The sequence below is a fragment of the Topomyia yanbarensis genome, chromosome 3, assembly GCF_030247195.1.
Source record: "Topomyia yanbarensis strain Yona2022 chromosome 3, ASM3024719v1, whole genome shotgun sequence".
Classification (NCBI taxonomy): domain Eukaryota; kingdom Metazoa; phylum Arthropoda; class Insecta; order Diptera; family Culicidae; genus Topomyia; species Topomyia yanbarensis.
This window is the reverse complement of record NC_080672.1, coordinates 410,873,685-410,901,396: the sequence shown is the minus strand read 5'-3', so window position 1 is coordinate 410,901,396 and position 27,712 is coordinate 410,873,685. Positions and strand designations below refer to the sequence as shown.

At 41.6% G+C, this 27,712-nt stretch overlaps 1 protein-coding gene across 2 annotated transcripts; it reads right to left on the bottom strand.

Annotated features, from left to right (window-relative positions):
* Positions 1-2,129: 2,129 nt before the first annotated feature.
* On the bottom strand, positions 2,130-26,702 carry LOC131687217 (ras-interacting protein RIP3). 2 transcript variants are annotated; one of them, XR_009305202.1, is made up of 5 exons: positions 25,254-26,702; positions 12,030-12,128; positions 11,893-11,963; positions 3,577-11,819; positions 2,130-3,496 (listed from the first exon to the last, which is right to left on the bottom strand). XR_009305202.1 is itself a non-coding variant. In XM_058971272.1 (4 exons), exons 1-4 carry the CDS (start codon positions 25,662-25,664, stop codon positions 10,556-10,558), a joined length of 1,845 nt encoding a protein of 614 aa, XP_058827255.1. In that variant the 5' UTR covers positions 25,665-26,702; the 3' UTR covers positions 2,130-10,555. The 2 variants fall into 2 exon arrangements, 1 of the variants encoding a protein (XP_058827255.1); XM_058971272.1 differs by having other exon boundaries at positions 2,130-11,819.
* Between the last annotated feature and the right edge of the window lie 1,010 nt (positions 26,703-27,712).

Genomic DNA, 27,712 nt, shown 5'->3' with positions numbered 1-27,712 from the left:
TGGTGGTTCTCACTACTTTGTGGGAACCGGAAGTCGCCATCTTGGATTTCAAAATGGCGGCAATCGTCAATTTCCGATGCCTATTGACCTATACGGATCCTATATTACACGATTTCTAAGGCATCGAAAAATTTAATAAAATTTTATTTCCCACAAGTCCGAATAAGAAAATTCTGATTCTTTTCTTAGCGCAAAAATGGGTTAATATTCTATACCAGTCTTGCCCTGAAAATTTTGTCGAACCATTTTTGCGCGAATTAATATTTGATCCACTTTTGCCTGAGGTGTGATGACTATACCATTTCTGATCTAACAGAATATTTTACCCCACTTTTGCTCTGAACAAAATTTTAACCCACTCTTACTCTCAGCCTCTCATATGTACCACAAACATTAATATTGACAAGAAAAATAGGGATCTTTAATTTGGAAAAATTGTGCCAGTTTTTCATATGTATTGGTAGCGGGTGTCCTTACGAGTACACTCATATCATTCTTAAGCCTTAATTATTCTTTTATGATTTTTAAATTAAAAAAAATTAAATTCAACCAGCAAATTGACAGTTGTCCTACTAAATGACGTATCTGCAAATATCTCGTTCGCCTCATTGTTAACCGGGACAGCACCCCACACAGCAGGGTTGCCAACCTTCCAGATTTATCTGGATTCATCCAGATTTCTAAGCGTCGTCCAGACATACAGATTTATGTTTTTCTGATCCAGATTTCAGAAAATTTGTCCAGATTTATCCAGACAATTTGAAAAATAACAAAATGAGATACAAGAATGCATCGTTGATTTTTAAACCACCTTTTCGAGCTACGATTTTGAAAACAAAACATTTTAGAATAGCAGGAAACACAAAATGACAAAGTTTTTGTTCGCTAAAAGCGAATAAATTTTGTTGAGTTTGCATCAGTTGGAAATTTCAACAATCCAAGATGCTGAAAGCTCACAGCCTCAAATTCAATCCTCAAGCTTTTTCAAAAAATTAGGCCATCCAGACAATTCCAGACTTTTTCGAAAATTATTACAGACTTCTTGGAAAAACACTTGGCATCCCTGCCACACAGCATGATCTGGTACTTTGTCAATCCGCTAGCAGTCTGCCATCCCAAGTTTCATCTGCAAACTATGGTAGATCTGATAAGGCAACCTATAGAGTCGTGCAAGTCGCATGGGTTTGGATGTGTTATTGTCATAAAATGAAAAAAACTAAAAAATGTTTTTTTCAATAGTTTCGGGCCTAAAATTTGAAAAAAGACTAGGATATTAACTCACGGTAGTAATCTGCATCAGAATATACCTTAACCCGCACACCCCTAAAGATCCCTATTGTAGTCGAACGTCTGCAATTTTCCAGGATCCCTACATGTATTGGCTGTGTATGTGTAGACTAGACTAGACTAGGATAACACCTAGGTGTTTTGCGTAATTAATTGTAGTTCCACTGAGAGTTGGGGGAACCATATTCAGTTTTTTTCCTATTGGAAAACGATGCAATGACCGTTTTTGTAAGGTTCTTTGAAACTCTATATCATGATTGGGTTCGGGTCTAATTGAATCCGATTGCTTAGTACAGATTCATGTTTACCCTCACAATAAGGACAATGTCATCTGCATATCCAACAATCATGAAACCCCTTTCAGTCAGATCATTGTGAAGATCGTGTACCTTTATTGACCAGAGCAGAGGTGATAGCACACCTCACTGATAAGTAGGATGTATTATCAAAAGCACTCTCGACGTCAAGAAAAAGACAATATAGTGGCCCAGCAGTTTTTCCATCAGTTTCATAAGTGTTGATGTCAAACGAATAGGGCTAAATACCTTGAAATATTGGAAGAATATTATCAGGGCCGGGGAGTTTGTAGGGTTCGAAGGTGTTGATAACATAGCATAGCAAAGTATAACAAAAACGACCGCACTCATCATGTGTGGCAGTGAAATCTTTTTATACAATAGTATAGTTCACTGCACACCTGGTCATGTCTTTACGATCGTCAAAGGGAAGGAAATGTTAGTTGAACACCTACTTAAGAAGATGCGGGAAACCCAGGCATTACGGATGTTAGAATTAGTTAGTAGGGAAGGAAAATAGGATTGGGTTTGGAGTAATTGGATGGAATACAGCAACAATAAAAAATCTCAGATGAAGTTGACGAAGAAAGCATCGATGATGATCCGGGTTGCTGGTCTGATTGTAAACCACTAACAAACCAATACCGATGCTGACGTTTTCACCAAGCTGAGTATATTATTATGGAGACAGCTAAACGCAACAGATTCGAATGTGCAAGAGTATAGCACAATTTTCAAATTTCCTCAGTGCGAGAAAAAAGCCGAGAATTACAGTACCAAGAGCTTGTTTTCGCAAAAAAACGTGACAGTTTAAGAAATCGCGTCCACCTTTGGTCAAAGCCTTCTTCACAGTATAGGATGGCACATATCTGTTTACTCGAAATTCGACTGGATGCCAAATTTGGCCCACAAATCACTTTATTTTGCACACAAGAAAGGACTTGCAAAACGCGTAGCATCCGCTGTCCACGGGACAACCTGTCACGTCTTCCAAATGATACCCGTTGAGATTAAGTTTCTTTAGATATTGTTAATCGGGAAGACTAATTTTGCACAATTTTTTCTTGATACAAATAAAGCAAATACGCCAGAATAAAATCAAAACTGAAAAAAATATGTTTCAATTTTGTTTTTGAAAAAATTGACGTCGGCAAAAAAATATCCGCGACCGACGCGTACGCCTACTGCGATCAGAATCTAGAGTTCGAAGCTATTAGTAGCCCATTTAATTAGAGATGGTGTAAAAATTTGACAGGCCAGTTTCTGTGATGCCTCACAAGTCCTACTAGGACGGAGTCCACCACAATCCTGGCCTGTCGAATTCTCGTCTTTCACAACCGACCCAGGAAAGTGGGTCTTCGTTAGAACATCCAATGTTTCACTATTGCGAATTGTGAGAGAACCATTGCCTTTTTCACTTGCCCTAGGCCATTTGTGTGATCCTATGATAATGCTTTTTGAAAAAGAGCTGCCTCTGGAAAGTTTCCGATGTTTTTACAAAACTCACGTATTGATAGTTTTTTAGCCTTTCTCCACTAAGCATTGTATTTAGTAAGAGCGGTCCTGTAGTTTGACCAGTTACTAGTAATCTTCGCTTTACTGAACAGGCGTTTCCTTTCTAAGTGTTGCTAGATTTTCATTCCACCAAGGAACATCACCACATACAGACTTGGTTACAAGAGGGCAACTGTCATTATAGACGATTATAATCCTCTTTTGTAGGTCATTTGCCGCATTATCCAGATCTCCTGAAGAATGGATCTTACTTCCCGTTCTTTTCGCCAGTTCCAGGTGTAAGCGGAATACACACTACTTTGTTTTCCTTATTTCCTTGTATTTTCACACTTGTAGTTTATTGGCGTCTATGGCGAACTGTTCCACTGTTATTGCAACGACGTCTCGTTGAATGAATCCTGTAATTGGAGAGAATTTTACTGCTCTGATTATAATAACTGCACCTCTTGGAGTTGGCTGGTCGTTGTAATATACTAACTTGTGAACTGAGAAGTGTAGGTAAATCAAAGATTTTGTGCTTATTTGTGTAATCAAAATTCAACCATCGAAATGGGGGTGATACCGGCTGAACAAAAGAGATACTGAGGGTGAAATTTTGTCTTGAGAAAGTAGTTGACAGCCGACAATTTTCGCTTACGGCCAGCGATGCCATTATGCCAGATTTATCTGGTACAGTCAGTTTTTTGCAGATTCCAGAGTGAACAAAATTTTACGCGCGTTAAAATTCGTTTGGAGAACTCCCCTTGTCACGAGTGAAACTCCCTCCGAAAACGAGCTGCATCCACGAGTCATCAATTTATCCGCTGAAAATGAACCAGCCGCACCGGTCAGCGTTTACGGGGTGGAGTAAAAACTTCGTGCACAGTAGCGGTGACCCGGCCAGAATTGCGACGAGAGAACTTGATAGTTTTCCCACGCATCCGTCAGTCAAGTGGTTCAAGCACGCACCACCAAAAGTAGAAGGAAGATTGTTGTGTCGGGTTTGAGCGAGAAACTGATCGTGACGCGAGAGCAAGGTCACAGGCGATCTGTTCGGAGCATGGTCCGAAAGCGGTGAAAGCACACCAAGAGCCGTGGCCAGGGTTACCAAAAACACAGAATAATCTGTATTTATACAGATTTTTCAGCCATTTTCAGATCAAGAATCTGTATGTGCAGATATACAAATTTTTGCATGTATGTACAGATATACAGATTTTTGAGAAGTGATGTTACCAAACCTATTTTAGAAATATTTTCTTAGTTTCAGTAATACTTCCTCTGTGTCTCTCTCAGCTTAGCCCTCTAAATAGGCTGCGCACGCTGACGAAGTCGACTTAAAAATGACTTTTACTGTCAGCCGTGTTGACAAACATTGCTTCACAGTTTAATGACAGTGTTGGTAAACCCGGCTCACAGTAAAAGTCATTATTTATGTCGACTTCGTCCGCGTGCACAGCCTAATTAAAAATTCTTCACTTTTGAGAGTGGTCGCTCATTCTGAAAGGTAAAGGTTTGTAATACACTCAGGTTAGCACCCAGCAAACGCCTGGCTGAAGTCTACTTCCGGAAACGTTAATTGTAATGCTCTGTGACTTTGTTAATTGTCAATTTTTTGTCCGAAAATTCGACAGCTACATTGGTCGACTTAATGTATGTAACATTATATATCAACAAAAGTCATTAAATGAAGAAGAAAATTATTTTTCCATTGTGCACATCGGTAAAGTTCAAGTTTCTGGATGCAAAATATCAGAACGATTTGTAGTGTTTTTATGGCGAAAAGGTCCTTGCTTGACTCATTTAAACCACAGGAATTAATATCTCCGATAGATAATCCACCAAAATGTCAAACAAATCAACTGATTCGTTACAGATACCAACACAGATTTTTTGAAGAGTAAATACAGATGAAAAGATTTTTTAGGATAAAAATACAGATTTAATTTTGGCAACCCTGGCCGTGGCAAGATACGCTGGCCACTGACCCGGCCAGTTCGCACGGTGAAGAGCGAAGCGGGAGGTCGACTGCAGTTATCGAGTTGGACAACAACCGGACCACCGTAGACGTCATCCGGCGCGCCGGTATCAACAGTTCGATAGAGAAGGCCACGTCATTCAACGGTAAGTTCACTACAGCCCTCTCGGTACCAATAATTCACACACACATACATGAGAGCGGAAAGTACCACATGACGGAAGGCTTCTTATACCTACAAAAAGGCGAAGGCAGGCCAACGATTATGGCGATAAGCCTGCTTAATTTCAATCATTGCGACATTGCACAGCAACTGTTGTGGTCCGTAGAGTAGGGTAGCAGGCTGGCCAACGCAAGAGATCACAGCCTGGTGGAAGACCTGAAGCTGGATGTAAGGTTGTATAACGAAGGCTGCGCTAGCACATTCCGTAAAGACGGTCGGGAATCCATCATCGACGTAACATTCTCCAGCGCGTCCACCACCAGACCGACCGATCCACTATATCATTGGTCATCAGAATTGTATGGTAACACGGAGAGTGAGGACTGGCGAGCGGAAGTGGGAAATAAAGGACATCGATAAGGACCTTTGTGGAAGCACTTCGTGCTGACAGCGTTGCTTCAATTGCGAATGCCGATGAGCTGTCGGAAACATTTGCGAGAGCGTGAACCGTAATAATACCGAGGAAAATGGAGCCGGCGTCTAGCGTATTGATGGAATGAAAGGCTCAGTATCATCCGTGCTGCTTGCCTCAAAAGCAGAGCATGCGTTCAGAGAGCAAGATCCGAGGCAGACAGAGAAGAGTGTAAGGCGACATTCCGGGTGGCTATGGCGGCTTTTAATCGCGAGATGGTGCTTAGCCAGTTCACCTGCTACAAGGTGTTGTGCAGGGAGGTAGACGCTAACCCCCGGCGGCAACGCTCACCGTGTCGTGATGGCCAAGATCAAAGGTCCAATGTGTGCTGACAAATTGAAAATTATCGTGGAAGGTCTTTTCCCGAAGCATGATCCAACCGCATGACCGCCTACACCGTACGTTTATGCAGACCGTGGAAAAGCTGGTGACAATCGAGTCTTCAACGACGAGCTTCTCAATGGCCAAAAGGCTGAAAGCAAAGAAAGCTCCCGGTCCGGACGGTATCCCCAACGTGGCACTGAAGATCTCGAACCTTGGGTTTCCGGACATTTTCAGGATAGTTCTACAGAAATGCCTGGACGAAGACTACTTCCCGGGTAGATTATAGATCCAGAAGCCGGTGTTGCTGCCAAAACCAGGGAAGCCACCAGGAGACCCAGCATCGTATTGGCCTATATGCCTGCTGGATAGTCTTGACAAACTTCTGGAAAAGGTCATCCTCAACAGGCTGACAAACTGCGCTGAAAGTGAGAACGGACTATCGCAAAGACAGTTCGGATTCCGGAAAGGGATCTTGACGGTGGACACCATCCGCATAGTCATCGCGAGCGAGGAGAAAGCATTGATGCAAAAGAGAAGGGGTAATCGCTGCTGTGCCGTGGTAAAGATCAACAGAGCAGCTGGGTGGCTACCGTCGTAGCGCTGCACAGAATGTGGGTCCAGGACTATTTGTGTCATGAGAAGTTACTTTCAAAACCGAGTACTGATCTACTACACGAACATGGGGCAGAGATCGATTAGGGTCACGGTGGAAGGAAACATGGCGAGGTCAATTTCCATTTGACGCAGTTTTGGTCCAGGCACGAATGCTTTCGGAAGTACCTGCATCGGTTTGCACATGCTTCGTCACCCCTTTGTTCGGTGTGCGTGAACGTGTAAGAGACACCGGAACACGTTGTCTACAAATGCCTTAGGTTCAAAAAAGTTCGAAGGGGTATGCGTAGTGTCACAGTTGACAATATAGTTGAAGAGATGTGCCACGACGAGCATATCTGGATTGCTGTCAACAACGTGGTTACGAGATGCAGAGAAAGTGACGAAGGGACAAACAAAATAGCGCCGTCGGCTAGAAAGCCACCGTGAACCCACAAATCAGGTTTCGGGGAACTCTTCGGCAGTGTAGACTAGGTCCACCGTCGGGGACCAGTCGAGTGGTACCGGGCTCAGGTAGTCAATGCGCCAATGAACTGGATGTCAGGCTTCACCGGAATCGCAGGACCAATCTCGACACCCTACCGGGTAGCTCGTGAGTAGGGTAGATCCACCGGGATCAGAGCGAGTAGATCGCGTCGAATAGCTAGCAGTGGCTCGTTGGGGCGCCGGTGAACCGGAAGCTACGCTCCACCTGGAATCGCTGGACAGACCTCAACACCTACTGGCTGGCCCGTTCAGTAGGCTATGTTCATCGCCGAGGCCAAAGCGAGAAGCTAAATAGCTCGTGGAAACGAACATCGGTATCGGGAAAAATCTACCGCTGGGAAATTCACAGTAGGGTAGATTTATCGACGTGGAACTGACCGCTGGAAAATATCCCAATAGATCGGGATAAAGCTGGGAGCTAAATGACTCAAGGAAGCGGGTATCGGTGTCTGGAGAAATTCCACCCTCGTGGAAATCTCTGTCGGAGTAGGGCGAGCTGAATGACTCCGGAAACAGGAGCTAAATGGCTCATAGAATCAGCTAAATGGCGACGTAATAGATGGAGACAAGAAAGAAGAGAGTAGTCGAGAGTTAAATCAAAGTTCAAAGGTCGATCCATTTTATGGACCAAATGAGGCTCCGAGATAGAGCAAAAGAGGTGCGACAAAAGCAGAGTGAGCTCTCCCCACGAAGTAATACCTTGATGTAGTTTCGTGGGGAAGAAGGAGGAAAAGAGTAAGGAGTGTTTTTAGAGGTTAGGCACGAAAGTGAGTTATGAGTTCCACACAGCGCCAATACACTACAAGCCAGGCTTTTGAAGCTTTTTTAGCCTTACTATAAAAAACATACACAACTCTCCGTCGGCGTAAGCTAGATTCACCGGCGGGGACTAGATTTAGTAGACCGCGACGGAACACCACCAGTCGCGGATCGTCGGGGCATCAGCGAACCGGACGCCCTGCTCTACCGGAATCACCGAACTGACCGCGACACCTGGTTGGTTGGTTCGGTTTCTGGAGAACTTCTCCCACCACCAATATTCTAGTGTTGAGCGAACCAACGCGCAATTTAGGTGATGTTAATCAGTATACGTCCCTAAAATTTTTCGCTATTCGGAAGATGAACCCAAGCTGACTTAATGCCTTATCCATGATGGTGAAGTATTAGGCTTGAACGTTAGTGTCGAGTCCATGATGACCCCGAGATCCTTGACGTGAGTGTTTCTTGGAATGCACGAGTCAAAGAAAAGGCAGCTCAACTGAATCAGAGCGTTTACGTTTGAACCTAATGATTGAGCATTTACTCGGGTTTAAAACCATTCTGTTAAGATCACACCACGTCCTAGCTTTCCAGTTCACTCTGGAGAAACCCAGCGTCGGTTTTATCCCGTAAAAAAAATTCTAATCGTTGGCGAAAGAAAGGCGAGGACCTTGAACTTGTACTACCTTGTACTATTGACGTTATTAAAGTAGAGAAGGAATATCACTGGGCCGAGATGGTTTCTTTGTGGGATGCCGAATCTAGAAAGAAATGGTGTAGGTAGACAGTCCTCAATGCTGATTTTGAGTTGCCTTCCATCGAGGTAGGAACGAAACCAGCGCAGCAGTTGTCCATGAATACCAAGTGTGTCCAGCTTCGTTATTGCGATATTATGGTTGAATTTGTCGAAGCCCGCAGATAGATCCTTGTAAGTAGCAACGGCTTGCAATGCGTCGGCGAATCCATCGTGTACATATGTTGTGAACGAGAGCAGGTTGGTCGTTGTTTATCGTTTGGGCATAAAACCGTGTTGCAATGTAGTGTTTACAGTGAAAGAAAATAGAATCTAAAATAACCAGCTCGAATAGTTTTGATACTAGCATACAGTAGCACTCACACACGAAATTCTCCGATAATTATCAATGTTCGATGTGTTTCCCGTTTTAGGAACTGGAAACATGTTGGCTGCTTTCCTGCTGAACGGAATATTCCGGTAGTGAGTGATAGCTCGAATACTCATCGAAGTGGTTCAAGAAGCCCGCTGATGCAATTTTTGACAAAAATCGAAGGAACGCCATCTGGGCCCGAGGAACTAGATGGTTTCAGTTTAGAATACGCTGCAAGAATGGTAACATCATCAACGTCAATTCGGTTGCTGCTTCGTTCTAGTGAATGAGTGAGATTGGCGGAGGCAGTAACTTGTTGTGGTAAAAGGCTCCCGTCGAAAAAACGATAACTGTTGGCAAATTTCCTCAGTGTCGGTGCCTAAAACTCCATTAACTCCATCTTTTCGAAGCTCGTTCACATACTTCGTAACGCCAATTTCTTATGCTCCGAAAAAAATTAAATGCAGCTCGTTTGGCAATTTTTAATCCTCTAAGGACGGTTGATTACCAGGGAGGGTGTTGATTGGTATTAATTGTTCGTTTTGGCATGCCAGTCGATTAGGTAGTTAAGAATATTTGTAGACAATGGGTAATCGCCGCTATCGAATGTTCGCTGTTGGTTATCGACGTTTTTTGGCGAGATAAAAACACAAACGATTGCCAGATCGTTTGGACGTTTCGAGCTACTCCTGGCTTTCTTCTGCGGACAAATCTTCAATCCTTGTTACTCTAGGTAGTTAAGAATATTAGGAAACATCATCGCTGTATAGTTCGTGTTGTCATTATTGTTAAGATACTGTCGAAATCAACGTTTTTAAAATCGCAGACGATAAAACACGTGATTTCTTTAAGGATCACTTCTAGGTTATCAGCGACTACAAGATGTAGTGGGGGATTGTGACGCACATGCTGGACTTGAATTCCAGTGGATTTAGTTAAAAAATTGCGTTCTGAGAATTCACTGGAGTGGAAAAGCTCACACTATAACGAAGATACCAAAATAAAGCCAAAAAGGAAATGAACTGAAACGAAAAAGGTTAGAATCTAAACTGGTGGGATCCCATGCTTCCTGTCTCATCAAATTATCCATTACTGGCAGCCGATGCAGTTGCAGAACAGTTTGTGTATACCCAAGGTACCGTTAGTCAATCTCCAATTTAGTTTGGAACATTGGAAAAATATCTATTCTGGACACAAATCCCACACCTATTACCTTCCGGACACTTCCGAGGGTCTCTTTATAGACAGAACCATTACCTGATACGATTCCCTTCCGTGCCTTTTAGAACCTGGTGTATCATTCCCGATAGCTATCGACGAGTTGCAAACCGTTAGAACAAACTACTATAACCTCAACCAACTATAACCGGCTTTCAACCCAGTTGCTGCTTCAACCAACCTTCAAATGCACACGAACCATCGCTCAAGCTCACCTTACATGACATTGATGGCTTTTCCGGGAAGTACCACCCGTTACGCTATATACACAAAACAAAAAAAAAACTGCGCAAGCAAGCATTCCGTCGGAATCTCCTCTGCACAATCTATCACATGTTCACACTCAACCATGCCAACCCTTCACTTTGCCACGATAGTTGTCGAGTTTTCGATAATTTCCCCTGTTCCGTTGCTACCTTCAACCAGGTGGTGATGGTGATGGTGATGATGATGATGGTGATGATGATGTAGCAAACTATCGTCCACTAATAAATTTAGCTTATTGTTATCGACAGTTGTCTGTTGTGGTTGCTGTTGTAGTTGTTGTTGTTGCTGCTGCTGCTGCTGTTGTTGCTTGGTTGGTGTTGAAGGTTGTTGTTCCTTTTTACTGTCGGATTTGTTCCGCCGGAAAAAGTTGAGGCCGCTCTTTTTGCTGCTTGTCTTTACTGGTGTATCCGGTGCCGTTTCACTAGGTGCGTCTTTGTCCCTGTCCTTGTCGCTGGATTTGTCAACATTATTCGAAGAGGACTTGTCGTTGTTGTTGGAGGATTTGGAAGATCGAAACTTAGGGAAGAAATTATGGCTGGATGAGTTTTTTGACTCTTTCTGGGGGGTGGGTGGTGCAGTGGGAACCGACACCGGGTTTGTGGGACTGATGGCTGTTGGTGGCGGTGGTGATGCTGCTGCTGCTGCTACCGTAGTAGGTGATGTGGGTGAAGTTTGTTGCTGCTGGTTAGTTGCAGGTGGCACAGAATTGCACTCGTTGGTGCTGGGAGAGTTTGCTAGAGGTTTTTCTTTAGAAGGCGACGTGTTTCCTCCGGTTGGCAGTGTTAGACCATTCGATTTCGAGCTGCCGGCTCCGGTGGGAGAAAGCCTTAGATTCTCTGTTTCCTTAGTCAATTCGTCTATGCTGCTGCTGCTGCTGTTATTACTGAGTTGCTCGCTGAGAGGTTGATGTTTGTTGTTGGTACTGACGGTGCTACTCGCACAATCGGTAACGTCCGTTGTCTGTGGTTTCTCTGAGTTCGGTTCAATACTGGTACTGTTGGCGATAGTACTGTTTGTAATTGCACTTTGTTGATGCTTGTTTTGTAGTAGTTGCTTGCCGTTGTGATGATCTTGTGAAATGGGAAATCTTTGCTGCAGTTGCTGAAGTCGTAGTTGATACTCTTCGCTCATGTCTCGCGGCTGACCTTGTTGATAAAGATGCTGAGGTTGCTGTTGGTGTCTTTGTTGTTGCGATTGCTCGTATGATGGAGCCGTTTCAGGGCCAAACTCAGTATATACGACTAGATTTTCCGGTGGACCGCTGTCGACCCGTCCTTTGTCGCGGCAAGCCTGCACCGCACTCCAGACGTCTTTCAGTTCACCTGACAGATCCCTGTCCTTTAGGATTTCCGGTTTTCTAAGAAGAAAATAAGGGGAAACCAATTAGGTTGTTTGGCAAAAGAAAAAAAAACATCGAGTCATGTGCTTACCGCGATAAATGCAGGGTGGGGTTCATAGCCTCTACAAACTCACACATCAGATCGACCAGATTCATTCGTTCCTGCGAAAATTGCGTAAGCTAACATTAGATGAAGATAAGTTTAGACACGGTTAGCGAAGCACCTACCGGGGTATCCGGACACTTTCTCCCGGCCTTCTTGAGCACCTCTGGGCTGGCCATCACTGCGAATACGAGAGGAGGAGCACGAGGGCTGCCGGGAGGAATCTGGGGGTAAGATAGAGAGAGAGGAAAAACGATACATTAATACATGCGTTCGCTTATGATCGGCCCTCAGACGCACGTGGACTATAGTTGGCATTGCGCCTTACATGCTACACACAACAGAGACATAAAAATCAAGGTAATTATTGCAAACTAAATTAAATTTCACTTTTCATATTATACGAGCACAGCTTCGCCTAGGTGGACTTGTTGATCAGATCAAGTTTGGTGTTCGCTAGCGAGTTTTTGCATCATCGTCAATTACAGTGTCTGCAGTATTCACCAACTAGATATATATGAAGGATAGTTGTTTGAACGAGCGTGGCATAAATAATATGGCACAGTTTCACTAATTTAATCAGTTATTTGTTATTTGTTATTCTACAATTGTCAAAAATTGGGTTGAATAGGGTAAATATTCAGAATAGCATCTGCGAGGTCGTAATTAAAATCTGCTGGATAGTTATTTGAAGAGAAAAATTGGATTGAGCTGTATCGCATAAACTTCAAACCAATCTAACATAGAAAATAGATTTTTATCTAACTCACAAGAAATTGTTATTTAGATAAATATTATTCACAATCTAATAATATGCATTCCTGTCAAGTGCAATTTCTAATTTTTGTGATGGTGAAAACACTTTCTGATTCTTCAGCTAGCAAGGACACCGCTAGCATTACAATGTATGGATGTAACCACATGGGTGGTTTTGACGTTTGATGCTGTTGTAAAGTACAGGTATCAAAATTCCCACAAGAATTCCCAGAGAGATGTCGAATCTACAGCATTAAATTATTATTAAACCCTCGAGCACTCGCGCTGTTGTACTTCGTACAAAACTTGTGGATTTTTCGTTATCATTTAGTTGCAAAGACATTTATCAATGCCAAAATCCTTGGGCTTGGGTGATGCGCCTAATGGGCGCGTACTCTTGCTTGGTCGATAAGAGTGGGAGATCCGAACGAGTGCTGGTTCATTGATCTATGAATCTCATGACTAATAATCATTCGATCGAGTGTTTTGGCGGACGGTTGATATGGATGTTCCTACTTTCTAATGGGGGAACATACTGGTTCGGTTGTTCGGGGACTCATTTGATCTTGAGCATAGTGATCGAGTCATTCGATTCAGTTCAATGGACTGTCATCTATAAGAGATGATCAGACTGAAGGTGGGTGTTTTTATCTCTTAAATCGCTCTGTCGCTCTGGCTCGTGAAGCTGGCGAGTAACACTCGTCTATAACGAATTGGATTTGCTGTTTTCAGAAACAGAGATGACAATCTCTTATGGATGGAACCTTCTCTTAAACATACTGTTCAGCCACTAGTTAATGCTCAACTAGATCAACTTAATAAACTAAAACACGTAGTTTTTGAAGAAATCCAATCCACGTGAACCACATCACCAAACACCTAAAAGTAGTTTAGATGCATGTAATATCTATTTCTTTATCGCTCTTGCAGGTTGAAGGGATTGACGGTACTGTAAACATCATCAAGCAACAATAGATTCAATAGAGTTATCTATATATAAGGACCTTCGCTCTTTTTAGTTCCTATTTGCATCAAGTTCTATTACTAGAGGTTAATTAGTTCTCTTTTTTTTTAACGGGCTGATAGGACTGCAGCTTATAGCTTGAGGGATCTCGGTCCGTCCCGCGAGACAAAATTTGCAAAATCGGAAGGATTAGCGACTATCCGCCAATTAAACACCGGTCCTCGGGAGGAGGACTAAATTTTGGGCCTGTTTGTCTCGAAGTGTGTAACGTCAAGTTCTCTGTTTTGTCTGGTCCAATGTATCCGGCTCCTAACAACGCGTGCTAAGTCGTCAGTGATGCAATTAAAACTTCGCATTGATTCCGCTTCTATTTTCTTCCTGATCTCCTCGTGGGTCCCCTAGGTCAGAAGCGGATCAATCGACTGTTAAGTAAATTAGAGATCGCAGTCAGCCGTGATGTCCGCGAATTTCATACATACATACATACAAACTATTTGGCGCAAGTTCAGAGCGTGGAACGTCGTGTCATCTAGTCTGTCATCCTATGGAAAATCAATAATAATAAGTCTCGGTATATGAACCAACCTTCTGACGATGTCATTGAACGCTTTAGAATGTCATAGGCAGGCTTATGAATTCATTTATCTTTATTCATGCACTCCATAGACGTACAAATAATGTATTTCATAAAACAGTCTTATGACTTCGCTCCAATATATGCCTTTAAGTTTTTCTCATGAAACCCATATGAGATCTGTTATTGATTCTATAAAATTGTATTTTGTTTTTCATAAACGTCACTTTTGTGAAAAGTTCATAATTGTTTCTTATGAATTCAGTACTGGCCTGGACGGCCAACCAGGAGTTAATAGTTTCAGCACTTTTTGATTACCGCTGTTTGAAACAAAATAAGTGACATTTTCAGTCAAATTACAATAAAATTTTAATTTTTTTTATGTTATTGAATAAATTACTGTGAGCATTAAATCTGTTTACATGGTTATGATTTTTACAGAAAATATCCGATTATTTGAAATGAAATAAGTTGTGCATATAATTAGTGTCTGACGCGTATTTTATAATTATCAAAATCATTTGAGAAGTAACAATCATTACCATTCAGTTGTCAAGTCCAGTTTCCCAGTTGTCTAAGCCCAGTTTCCCAAGAAATATTGACGAAGCGTTGCTCATTATGTACAAATTTTAATATTTAATGAGAGTTTTCTCTTCAATCTTCTGAAGGGATCTATACTTGGCGGTTAATTTGTCCCGGATTGAGTTCTACAAGATGACCACACGAATGAACTCATGAGGAATGACGTTCATGTTTGACAATTCTCAGTGATTTGTTTACTTTGTCAGTTGCGTGAGTTGTAGTGCAACGGGTGCCCATCTGTTACATTCAAACTCACGTAACTCCCATGTAAACAAACCACCGAGAATTGTTAAACGATGTTCATCCGGCTCATTTTGTGGGGTTATGTCGGTTGGTGTAAAACCTAATATCCTCTCAAGGTTGATTTTTACTGTTGATTTTTTGTGTACTAAAAATACTCGAGAAATGTCAGCCATGTTCTTTTTTTATATAAATACACAATAATATCCATAAATAAAAAATTTATGGCATTCATTCAAACATTGTGATGATTGTTCTATGGAAATCGTTATTTCTACTATGTTTTCTACTTATAAATGTCAGTAATTTTCATAAATGGGCACCTATGGCGTTCATTCGAACATTTTCATAAATTTCATAAGACTGTCTTATGAAAATAATAAGAGATGGATTTGGAAAATTTCCCCTCCAAATCATTAGACAGATTTATAAAATCCATTTAAAATCCTTATGGCAGAAAGTCATAAGACGTTTTTATGGAAATTCAATGTAAATTTTGCTCGGTGTAATTGAAACGGTAAACGGGAGCACGTCATTTGGCATAAGTTCATTTGGCATAATTTTCATTTGGCATAATGGTCATTTGGCATAATGGTCGTTTGGCATAATGGTCATTTGGCATAATGATCGTTTGGCATAATTTGAAATATGCATTGAAATCTCTGTTATATTTAATGTCGACGCCTAATGTGGTAGTTAAACTAGTTGATAGCCCCTATGTTTGAGTAACCCGGGCAAACGAGTAGGTTGCTGGTGATGGGTAGCCGCTTCTGACGGCGGGTCAATGACCACCTTGATCCCTTGGTCTCGGTTATGCGATATTTTCAAGGGCTATTTGCTATATTGATTCAAAGAACAGCTCATGATTGAAAGAAGGAATCAACCCCTAAGTTTGAGCAGTGGATCATCAGTTTACTTGCGAGCGCTATTTGGTATACAAATTCAAAGAACTGCTCATGTCTTAAAGAAGGAATCAATCCTTGTTTCTGGCAAACATGTATATGTGTATATTTGCCAGAAACATAAGGGTTGATTCCTTCTTTCAGTCATAAGCTGTTCTTTAAATTTGCATACCAAATGGCCCTCGCAAGTAAACTGGTGATATACTCGTTTGCCCGTTTTACCCAAAATTAGGGGTTGACTCCTTCTTTCAAAAATGAGCAGCTCTTTTAATCTGCATGTTTAATAAGTTCGCTAGCAAAGCGTTGATTTACTCGTTTGCCCGGATTACTTAAACATAAGGGTTGGTTTTTCTTTCAAATATGAGCAGTTATTTGAACCTATATACTTATTAACCCTTGGCATCGTCGCATAACTGAGACCAAGGATCCGAGGCGGGATCCACCGGGTTCCGATGGTGCGTCGGCGGCCCCTCGCGTGCAAACCTGTGATCCACTCGTGTGCCCGGATTACTCAAACATAGGGGCTATCAACTAGTTCAAGTCCGACGGAGCGGAGCGATGTCGGACAGCACCAGGTTTAAAGCGATGTGGCGTAGCCATATTAGGCGTCAACGACTAGTAACAGAAAATTCAATGTATTATTTAAATTATGCCAAACGACCATTATGCCAAATGACCATTATGCCAAATGAACATTATGCCAAACGAACGTATGTGTCACCTACTGTTATGCTAAATAAACACTATGCCAAATGAACTTATGCCAAACGAACTTATGCCAAACGACGTGCTCCCCGGTAAACATACTAGCAGTATTAGTCCTTACTCGCGAATACTTTTCCTTCAACTGTGCTGTTTCTTCTCTATCTTATAACATAACTCGATTATCCCTGTTCTAGTCAATATACATATTCATTAGATTATGGACCAGGCAAACCCTAAATATTTCTATTATTATTATCCTGAGTAGCTATACCAAAGAAGGTATTTTAGGATTTCGCAAAAAGCATCTCTGCCAATAAAGGCGTAAGAAATATTTATCCACTATTAACCATAAAGTTTGCTCGAACCGAATGTCCGCCTGGTTCGACTCGAATAGACCACACCGACCCGAAAGGGTTGCTTATCATTTCTGAGAGCCGGTGTGCTTGGTCGAGTTTAGTAATCATAAGAACAAGTCCTGAATAAATAATTATCTCTTAGGTGCCAGTCCTGCACTCCTTTCCTGAACTAGCCTCATACTCACGATCAAAAGAGTCGACAACTAGTAGGATCCACATGTCCCCTACGCAAGCGAATTGATCAACTTGCAAGTAGGAGCACATGGTAGATACCAACCAGCCAAGAAGACTTCCGAATCAATGAGAATGGACCATGCCAGTCGAAGGCCACAGGCCCAGCGCCAACTCGTACAGTGTCATTGTCATTTCCCAAGATGAGAACCTACAAAGCCTAACTGTTCGTATGTGCTAGTCCGTATAGATTTTTGTTTGCTGAAACGAAACAAGAAAAGCAAAACAATTGTGATTAGTGTCGTAGCTATAATAAATAAATAAACGATTTCTCCTCTGTTGTCGGTTACCCTGTTCGCAGTCCTCCCTCCTGTTCCTGATCTGTTTGGGCCACTGGCTTTCCGTTTCCTTGGCCGTCCCGCTCTCCCGCACACATCGTAGCAGGAGACACAAATCAAAAGACAAAACAAAATGAAAATAAATGGACGTCTGCTATCTGTGCCTAAATTGATGTTGCTTCTCAGTTTTGCACGACCCAGGGGGAACTTGACCTTGATCCCAATGCTCTGTCACCGATGTTACGTGATATTCGTTATGGAATATTCTTTGTTTGGGGGCCATTCATAAACAATGTTGTACGTTTTTTTATCCCTGATCCGCTGATACGTCCAAAATTCATTTTTAGTTTTTATCTCGTTTCGTGACGCTCTTCCCCTATTGTCAATATCCAACATCATTTATGTGTGGTCCCCTGGTGATATATTTAGAGCAGACAATCCAATGAAAAATAGGATTGACAGGATTTTAGTGCGCTCTTGACGCCTTGTGTCACATCTTCATGTTTGTTATACATACTAAGAATACCAAAGCATGCGATGTGATGACCGGAAGATTAGAGAAGCAACTCCTCCCCTTCCACCCAAGTTTGATTACCAATAGTACAAAATTGAACTTGAAGCAAAATAATTAGTTTGTTCTTCTTTACCAAATAATAAATATCATTCACGCCTAATGTGGCTACGACACATCGCTTCAAGTCGCGTGCTGTCCGACATCGCTGTCGCTGCGTCGGACTTAAACTAATTTATAGCCTATGTTTGAGTAAACCGGGCAAACGCGTAGATCACAGGTTTGCTTGTGAGGGGCCGCTGCTTCCGTTATGCCAAATGGCCGTTATCCTGGAGACAAAAATACTTCTAGAGAAAATTTTCAATAGGACGTAAGTAACAATGAGAGATTCTCTTTGAGGTCTTTCTCTTCTGTTCATTACTCGGCCATTTCAACATTTATTACTCTACTCTTTGCATAATATTGTAGTAAAAACCGTCGGCTCTCGATATGTGCTGGAAAATTAGTACAAAGCGTTGTAATGACGTCGTAATAAACGAAAGCGAAAGTAAACCAATGAGAGGCTCTCAATGTTACTTACGTCCTATTGAACATTTTCTCTAGAATTATGCCAAATGACCTTCAGTGTGATCAATTTTTGAGATTATGCCAAATGACTTTTTTCCAAATGGCTCACTCCTGTATGACTGGTAGCAAGATTAACATGGTCACTGTTCCAAAGTACAGTAATCTGCAGTTTGTACGACCATGATAGTGCCACTTGTTTGAGGTGTATGTCTAATGGTTTGATATTTAGAAGAGCCTCAAGAGCAGCAGTCGGTGTTGTGAACTTCTCGGATAGCTACCAAATGACGATCAGCCGATTGAAAGGTTTGGAGAAACGATTAGGAAAAGATCCCGTAGAAAGGTCAACAATCAAATTGAGAGCTGCGAACAGAAGCAGTACGTCCGCAAAGTATTATCTGAAGAGATGAGTACCTTCCGTTAGGGTTGGTGACGAGTTCCAAGAAACCTGATAAAATCCGAAATCTTTCTAACAGTTTTCCTATTTTTATAAATGAAAATGGAGTGTTGTTAATTTATTTCATGCCGGCAATTTTTTGTATCTTGAATCCACTATATTGATGAACGGCACCGCTTTTTTCATGTCATGGGTGTTCAGTAGCGTTTAATGAAGCCATTTTCTGAAAAATTTTAGATTATGGTGTGGTTTGTCTAATTTTTGTTAAAGTTAACCAACCACGTATACGGTCAATGTATGAAAAATACTTGTTTCACTTTGCCGCATAATTTCTGTTTAATTTAGTCATTTTTACTTTTTTAACGATAATAATTTTATTTATCAAAAGTAATGACAATCTTTTCCTATAAATATAGCAACACTGTCAAACCAGTCAGGAGCTGGACCATTCTGACGTAAAATTGGAACAAAAATGCCCCCCCCCCTATTGTCACGTCTTGTCTTAGACTCTACCTAATTACCAACCCCCCCGTACCTCATTTACATAAGCGTGCTAGCTTTAGTTTTTCCTTCTCACTTTCTCTGCGGTTAGGGTAGCAGAAAAATCTTAGAAAGCGGTACAAATGTAATTACATATTTGTTAGCCCTTACGGAACTGGGCTAGGATTGTAGGCAGGAGTCCGTAATTCAGTCAGCTACGCCAGTCTTGAAGAGGCAGTGCCAAATATATAAATGAACACATGTGAAATGGACCCCTTTAGGAAATCTACGCCGTAAAATAGGAGAATAGGGTAAAACTTCAGAGCTAAAAGGGACAAATTTTTTTGTGACGATATATGAATCGCGCGGGCAACACGTAGCTTTAAGATAAACTTTGTAAATATTTTTCGAATAGGTTAGAGAGTTAGAGAAAAACTCCACTAGGAAATTAGGATCAACAGTATCAGCAACCAGTAAGAATCGAGGATCAATGGAAGCTGCAGCCATTGAGAAACAAGGTCGTCGTGTACCAGAAAAGCAGCAGAATTGCTTGGTCAGTCTCCCCCTCGTCGTCGAAACCACGTTGGTCACAAATCCTCTGTAAGCCTTTCTCTCCTCGTTGTTGCACTGAAGGTTGATTTCTTTTTTCGAACATTTCAATGAATCTGTACTGAAATCGAAATGAATGCACATTTTTTGTTACCGGAGCTGTAGAGCTAGGTTCTCGGAAGGGCTCCCCACCAAAACCACACACTACAATTGCAGACGAGACGGGTAATGTGTCCCACTAAATACTGCTTAAGGGGTTATATACAAACTTGTGACGAAAAAGTATGCTAAGTTCGTGATTTTTTTAGTGTTTTATGTAAAATTTATTTGAAAAAGCGAAAGACAGTTCGTTGGTACTATTAAACCTACGGAACGGTACGTGGGAACCCACTGTAAAGATGGACAAGTCTGTCTATGCCAAGGGACATGCTGGTGAATTCGAGTGATTCGTAGTTATGCTGCCTAAGCTCGACCCTCATCAGCAGAAGACAAAAGTTGAGCCCGTAAGCTATTAAGCCTGTTCTAATGACCCTGCCACTTCGAGTTTTCCGATCTGTATACTTCACATCCTTGCTCTCACTTGAGTACTATGGCTCTAATTTTCATAACTTTCCCTACCCAGTAATCTTTAGCTAATTGAATGTCGTTAAAATGCATGGACCTAAGTTGCTAGTATGGCGGGTCAAGATTTCCGGACGTGACTGATTCATGATCGTGCGAACACGGACGTTTGTGGGTACGGGTTTGATACCGTGTTTGTAACTTCGTAAGTACTATTACTGGGGTGTGAACATGTTTGTACAATCGCGGGCGTAGCTGTGCGTGAATGATCGCGAAGGGCTCAAGCATTTGTATATTAACGTGTTTGTCGCATGTGCTTGCGTGTATGTGCCTTCGCATGTATAACTTTTATAACCGTATACCAAAATTAAAAAACCATACCATTTTAAATGAGATAACAGCAGAACGCTTGAATAGTAGCACTTAAACACGTAAATTTTATTTTTAATACGACGATATAAACCTGCTTTGAAGATGTACTCCTTATCTTATACTAAACTATAAAAAAGGAGGCGGGGTAGTACACAAGCCCCCCATCTTCTTTTCATTTTCTGAGTTTTAAAATCGTTATAACTATTTTTTGAAAACTCGTAGCTAGTTACCGTCTTTGACAAAATTGTTATCCAAGGTTTGAACTGTAGTTTAATAAGCATAGTTTTTCATATTGAGTGAAATACCGATCTTTATTAACGAAAATGTAAAATAATTGATTTCCTCATGTAAAATCCCATACAAACTTTGAACGCAATGCGCAAACCCGGGAAGCAATCAACCGCTCCCAAATTTTGCACAGTCATTTGGGACCACAACAGGAATTCAAAAAGTGCTGTGCTGAAAAATTTCATATTTCGAGCCACTATAATACCCATTCGCATATTCGCGTGCTTTCAGATAATTGCGCGAACCGTGAATCTGATAATTATCAGTGTACGAGCTCAGATGCTAGAAGAGAGTAAGTCCTCCCATATCACTAGAATTCCCGGTCATGTCGCCATGCTTGGTTGATATGAGCGTCTTTTTATGTTTTTTATTGTTAGAGACAAACCACTGCGACCAGCATTTAGATCTATTGTGGTACATTTTAAGTTTGGTCTACCTGCAGGCATTGTACCTATGCTACTAGGGTCGAGGTTAGACACTTCCGGATGTAACCGGTTAATGATCGCGTGAACACGGACGTTTGTAGGTTCACTCCTGAGACCGCGTTTGTGATTTTTAAAGCGCTTAAACGTTCACTTAATCACCGGGGTGTTATTCTGTTTGCGAGATCGCAGGCGTAAATGTGCGTAAATGGTCGCGAAGGACTCGAACGTTTGTGTGTTAACGTGTTTGTCGCGAGTGCTAGCGTGTAAGTAAGTAACTTCGCGTTTTTAAATTATTTTCTATAATCGTATGGCCATTTGCATGTTGTTGAACAGCCGCGCGCGGACCGTGAATCTGATACTTGATTTTAGTGTACGGTTCAGATGCTAGAAGAGAGTGAGTTCTCCCATTACACTAGGGTGCCTATGGAACTAGGGATCATGTGGCCATGGAACGTGTTGTCTAGTGGATATAAGCGTCATTTTTTTTATTGGTCCGACTGAAGGCATGAGGCTAGGAGGCTAGGCTGCTAGGATCGAGGGTAGAAACTTCCGGACGGGACAGATTCATGAGTTAATTAATGTTAATGCTTGAAAACCGTGTTTGTAAATTTATAAGTGCTAAAATATTCACTTAATTACCGAGATGTTTCAATGTTGGCAAGATCGCGGGCGTAAGTATGTGTGGATGATTGAAATTGCATGTTCGCGTTTGTGACCAGGTTTGAGTTATCGCGTAGGTCACGAGTGTTGGACCTTTAGAGATTGTGAGTGTATACGAGAGAATGTGCAATGTATTGTGTGAGTGTTAGTATAAATCTGATTAACGATATAGTAATAAAAGAAAAAATAACATGCCGTATAAAGAAAAAAAAAGTGCAGAGATTAATCTATTAAATTAAAACTATTAATAGTGTATAAATTAACCGATATTATTTTTGGTATACATGAGTAGTGGAAAAGCAAGCTAATATAAGTACCAAAAACAGACTAATGAAGTAGAAGAGATCAACACATGTAACATACAATCAAACTATTTGAAACTGTCTAAATACCAGCAATTAATATTTATTTGCCATTAACGACGATTGCATTCTGTTAGAATTTTATCAAACTATGCTGAACGGAAATGGATGCATCACGAGCGTGTCAGTAAATTAATCGTACTTAAATTTATCCAGTCCGATCTTCCCGAATGAATCGAATCGAATGCACGAATTGAACACCGGAAAAAGGTAACCAACGTATCCTAGGAAGGATTACCCACTATTCTATCATATACACTCAGGTTTTTTTTTACGCGGGGGATACGAACCGCGTAAATGAAAACCGCGTAAATGAAAACCGCGTAAATGAAAACCGCGTAAATTTCAAAATCCGCGTAAATGAAAACCGCGTAAATTTCAAAATCCGCGTAAATGAAAACCGCGTAAATTTCAAAATCCGCGTAAATGAAGACCACTTAAATTTAAGAATCCGCGATAAAGGGAACCTCATTGATGGATACCGCGTAAATTCCAAAATCCGCGTAAATGAAAACCGCGTAAATTTCAAAAACCGCGTGAATGAAAACCGCGTAAATTTCAAAAACCGCGTAAATGAAAACCGCGTAAATTTCAAAATCCGCGTAAATGAAAACCGCGTAAATTTCAAAATCCGCGTAAAAAAAACCGCGTAAAAAAATACCGCGCAAAAAAAAACCGCGTAAAAAAAAACTTGAGTGTACTTCAATTCTACTTCCATGTCCTGACTCAACTGTCACAAATACTTAGACGAATACATAGAGATAGACACACCACTAGCACATAACAATTTATACTAATACTCAAAACTACAATTATTACTACTCTAAACACTAATAGGTTTCTACTTTCCCATTTCTTTAATTAGCCTGTGCACGATGACGAAGCCGACCGATAAATCGACATACAAAGACTTTCACTGCAAGCCGCGCCCACAAACGGGGTTGAACAATGTTTACAAATACAGCCTACAGAAAAGTCAATCCATGGCGAATCGCCAGTCGGTCACGCCAGTGTGCAGAGGATGTTGGTTGACCGTTAGTTTCGGCTGGTGCAGAGTATGAAAAAATACAAAGCATGAAAAAGGCCCATAAGCCCGCTCGGTCTCCTCGATGCACCACCGTCGAGGCGTAATGCAATAATCATCTTAAAGCAGTTGTCTGATGTTTGCAATACAGTCAAACCCGTCAACCTAGGGCAGGGACACCAACAATTCCAGAAACTTGAGTGTTAAGATTGGACAGAGAATGCGCAAAAATCGAAAACGAAACGATTTTTCTACACCGTGTGTTAGATCTTCATAAAAATCAATCAGCTTATGTAGAATGTTGATACAGTACTGCTGATTGATTTTTATGAAGATCTAACACACAGTGTGAAAAAAACTGCTTTTTTCGTTTGCGATTTTTGCGCATTTTCTGTTCAACCTTAATGTAAGCTTGGTTCTTATTGGACGGTACAACTACAGTATCATTCATTTTCTGAGATTTTTTTAGTAATCAAAGTCATATTATAAAAAAATAGACAAAAACGTTCCACAGCTTGTGGGTTTATTAATGAATTGGATAAGTAAACTGCACTCTTTGTCGTCACCGTTTCTGCATAAACCACATGCATCACTCGCTGACTTGCTGCCGGTCTCCGTACCGTGTGTGGTTTTTGGCAGAATACCAATCCAAGGTGCCAAGGTTTAGACACTCCAATGATATACTACGATCAACAACAGGTAAGTTTTGTGGTCGTATACTGTCTTTCGGTCGCAGCAGCTGCGGTTAGGAAACATTTGAAACTTCCTTGGCTGCCGCTATGACGGCGCGAGTAACCTAGATACTGCCGCCCGTTGACAGGGGGTATGTGTGCAAGATTGAGGCAACCTGTACGGCTGAATTCATTAACCAGTGAACCGCAAATTATTGTGAAAAGTAGCAATCTGCTCAAATGAGTTTTTCTTAGCTCTGTCGTGCGATGAACTGTGCGTTGTTTTTTGGATTGTTACTCGACGCCTGCTCTGATTTACGGTACATGTTTCAATTTATATGAAGGTTACATTTTATATTTGCGGGATCTTTTGACGACCGATCAAAACCATTTTTTAACACCAACTTTCAGAGTTCATAAACGAAAATTTTGGTGATATTATGAAGAGAGCAATACTTTTGAAAAGTTAATACTAAATTATTATAGTTGAACAAAAAGTCGAGGCTTGAGCATGTAATCAAACTACAATTAAATCAGTACACCATGTCATAAATCCTCGACCAAAGATATAACAAAACAATGTGAGTAAATGGGTATCGCATTTAGTTTCCAGTGTGTTAACCACAGAAACGACGGTCGGCGAAACTTTTGTGTAAGTTAACCAACGAATAAACACCGAGCTGAGATATGTATTATTCGAGACTCGGTCAGATAGGTTCACAGTTTTGTACATTGTTTACTCGCGGCCATGCTCGCGCACGGTAGTTTTGATATCGTTTCTCATTATTTTATTACTTATGTTGCCGCATGATGCTGTGTGCATTGTGTGCAATCACTCCCGCCCGACAAGCAGACAACAAAAGAAGTTGTGAAATGTTTGCCTCGCTCGGTTCTTACCTTGCCGACCTTCATTCCACCGTACAGTGGAATCGGTGCATCCGGATTATCCGGATTGGCGATTCGGGTCCAGCTGAGCACGTTGATAAACACCTCCTTGCCATCGATGGTCTTCTCCTTGATGCACATGTGGGGCTGTGGCGGATTCTTAAACGTCCGTGACGCTCGGGACCTTCGATGAGAGAAGTTGTTCGGAATACCATCGATGGTTAAGTCCTGCTGTTGCGGAGACTGTGGTGGTCCTCCACCAGGACTCCCAGGAGGGTAGTTGTGTTGCTGCTGATAGTGATATAAATCGGCGCTGTTGTTGCTGTTGCTATTGCTGTGCTGTGGTGACGAGGGATGATGGTTGGGAAATTCATGCTTCGGCGAGTTTCGATTGATGGAAATCGGAAATTCCTGTGTATTCATAGCTATCCTAGCCGACCCTGCCGATTGGTTCCTGAGAGCTTAAGAATTGATTTAACTTTTACGTGTTCACTGCCGGAATCAACTGATAAAATCAAATCCAAACAAATGAAAATCGAGCTGCATGAATTTTCTTTCTCACTCGGAAAATGTTTCACACCTTTTATCACAACACGACTTCTGTCATTTGCCAGCAAGCGAAACGGGCTGCGCTGGTGCTCGGACCGAACAATGTGCGACGAAGACGTCGATGGGCAAGGGAAAGGAATTTGACACACCAAAAACTGGATTGTTGCCTCCACGATTGCTGCAGCCCCTCCGACCTCTTTCCAACTCTCAGCTACTGTAGCGTTTCTCAAGCGAGGACCGTCTTTTTCATGTTTTGTCTTCTCTCGGTATTCTAACCGTCAAACCCGATTCCCGATTGACACAGAGGAAAATCACCAAAATATCTGCCAGCAGCGGTCAATGAAGAAAATCTTCAATCATCAAATTTTCTCCAGCTTCATTTGTACTGCACACACCTCGTACCCCTCCACCAGTTAATAAACATAGCTCCCGTCCGCAAGTTTCTCTTTCTTCGATTCGACTTCAAATGCACGACACACGTCACGGGCAAGCAGCGGCCGAGAGTAATAAAACGCATTAAATTTACGGATCACCGATAAAAAAACACTCAATAGGGAATCCACGGAAGAAATCGATCGAAACATAAGATCACACATGGGAGAATCTGATAATCATTCCGGTTTCTATTTCTGGGCCATTGTTTATTCTGCTGGCGGAGGAACTGACTTTTTTTTCCTACGACGAACAAGCACCGACTCCAAACGGGGACATAACACAAACACTCGCGGAACACGGCAAATTTCGACGGATAGAGGAAAAACTATTGGAAAATTTGGAAACAAATGAATGTTTTCCTCTATTTTCTGGCACTCTACCCGTCCACACACGGATTATTGACTGGTAAAAGCACCAAAATGACGACGACTCGTTTGCTTTCGATTTGCTGATCACTGACTGCTCTGCTGAAAATTTATGCTCATGTGTTGTGAAAGGTGCAAAAAACATTAATTTACCAACACAATCAAGCGGCGCATGGCTCGCGCATTGCGGCAGTTCGGGGTTTCACGTGCAGAGGGCTGGCGTTTTGAGAGTAAAACGATCACAAAACGATGAAAATATTTATCGTGCAGCATCGAGGGGCTTTATTTTTTGGTTGAAAGATGAAAGGCACAGATAAAAGATGCCATTCTCAAGCGTTTGAGTTGTGGAAAACTTGAAGATCTAATAAAATTAGATTATATTACTACTTTAGGACGCGTGCTGCTACTAAAATTGATGGGCTATTGCCTTGCTCTTACATATTATGATAAATAATTTGTTGCCGCGTGTACATTCATGTAAAGTGAATGGGTACAACCACAGAGAACAGACATCCATGATCGAACAAAAATATTTAAAAAACGTGTGTAAACATTTGAATTAATATACGAAAAACACTAGCGCCGCCACACCAACCTATCCCAACTATCCGTCAAATCGATTCCGGAACCGGTTCGAAATCCTGGATGGATTCAGCATGGAATCTAGCTCAAAGAAAACAACCGATTCCGACTCTATCGGTTGACGCATTTGAGCTGGAATTCATGCTGGAAGTCCGAATCGGTTCCGGACTAGTTTGACTGGATAGAGGAATAACCGCTGTCAATTCTGTCGCACTCAACCACAAAAAAACATGACGACAGTAGCGCACCTGGTTTAGTTATCCAAACTACCTTCGAAACCGTTAGAGATTTTACACAAGTTGAATGCTGAAGATGGACGTCTGTTCTCTGTGGTACAACATTTTAGAGCAAGAGAACAGATACCCATCTTGACCGAATTTGTGTAAAATATACCGATCTATTCAAAGTTAATTGAGATATCGCCACTATTTGCGCTAATAAGTTTCATTAAATATAACGCTGATCGCGTGGTGCTAGAATATATGTCGAAAGTTCCATACAAGAGCGCAATATCGTAGCGGTTGCTGAAAGTTAAAGAAT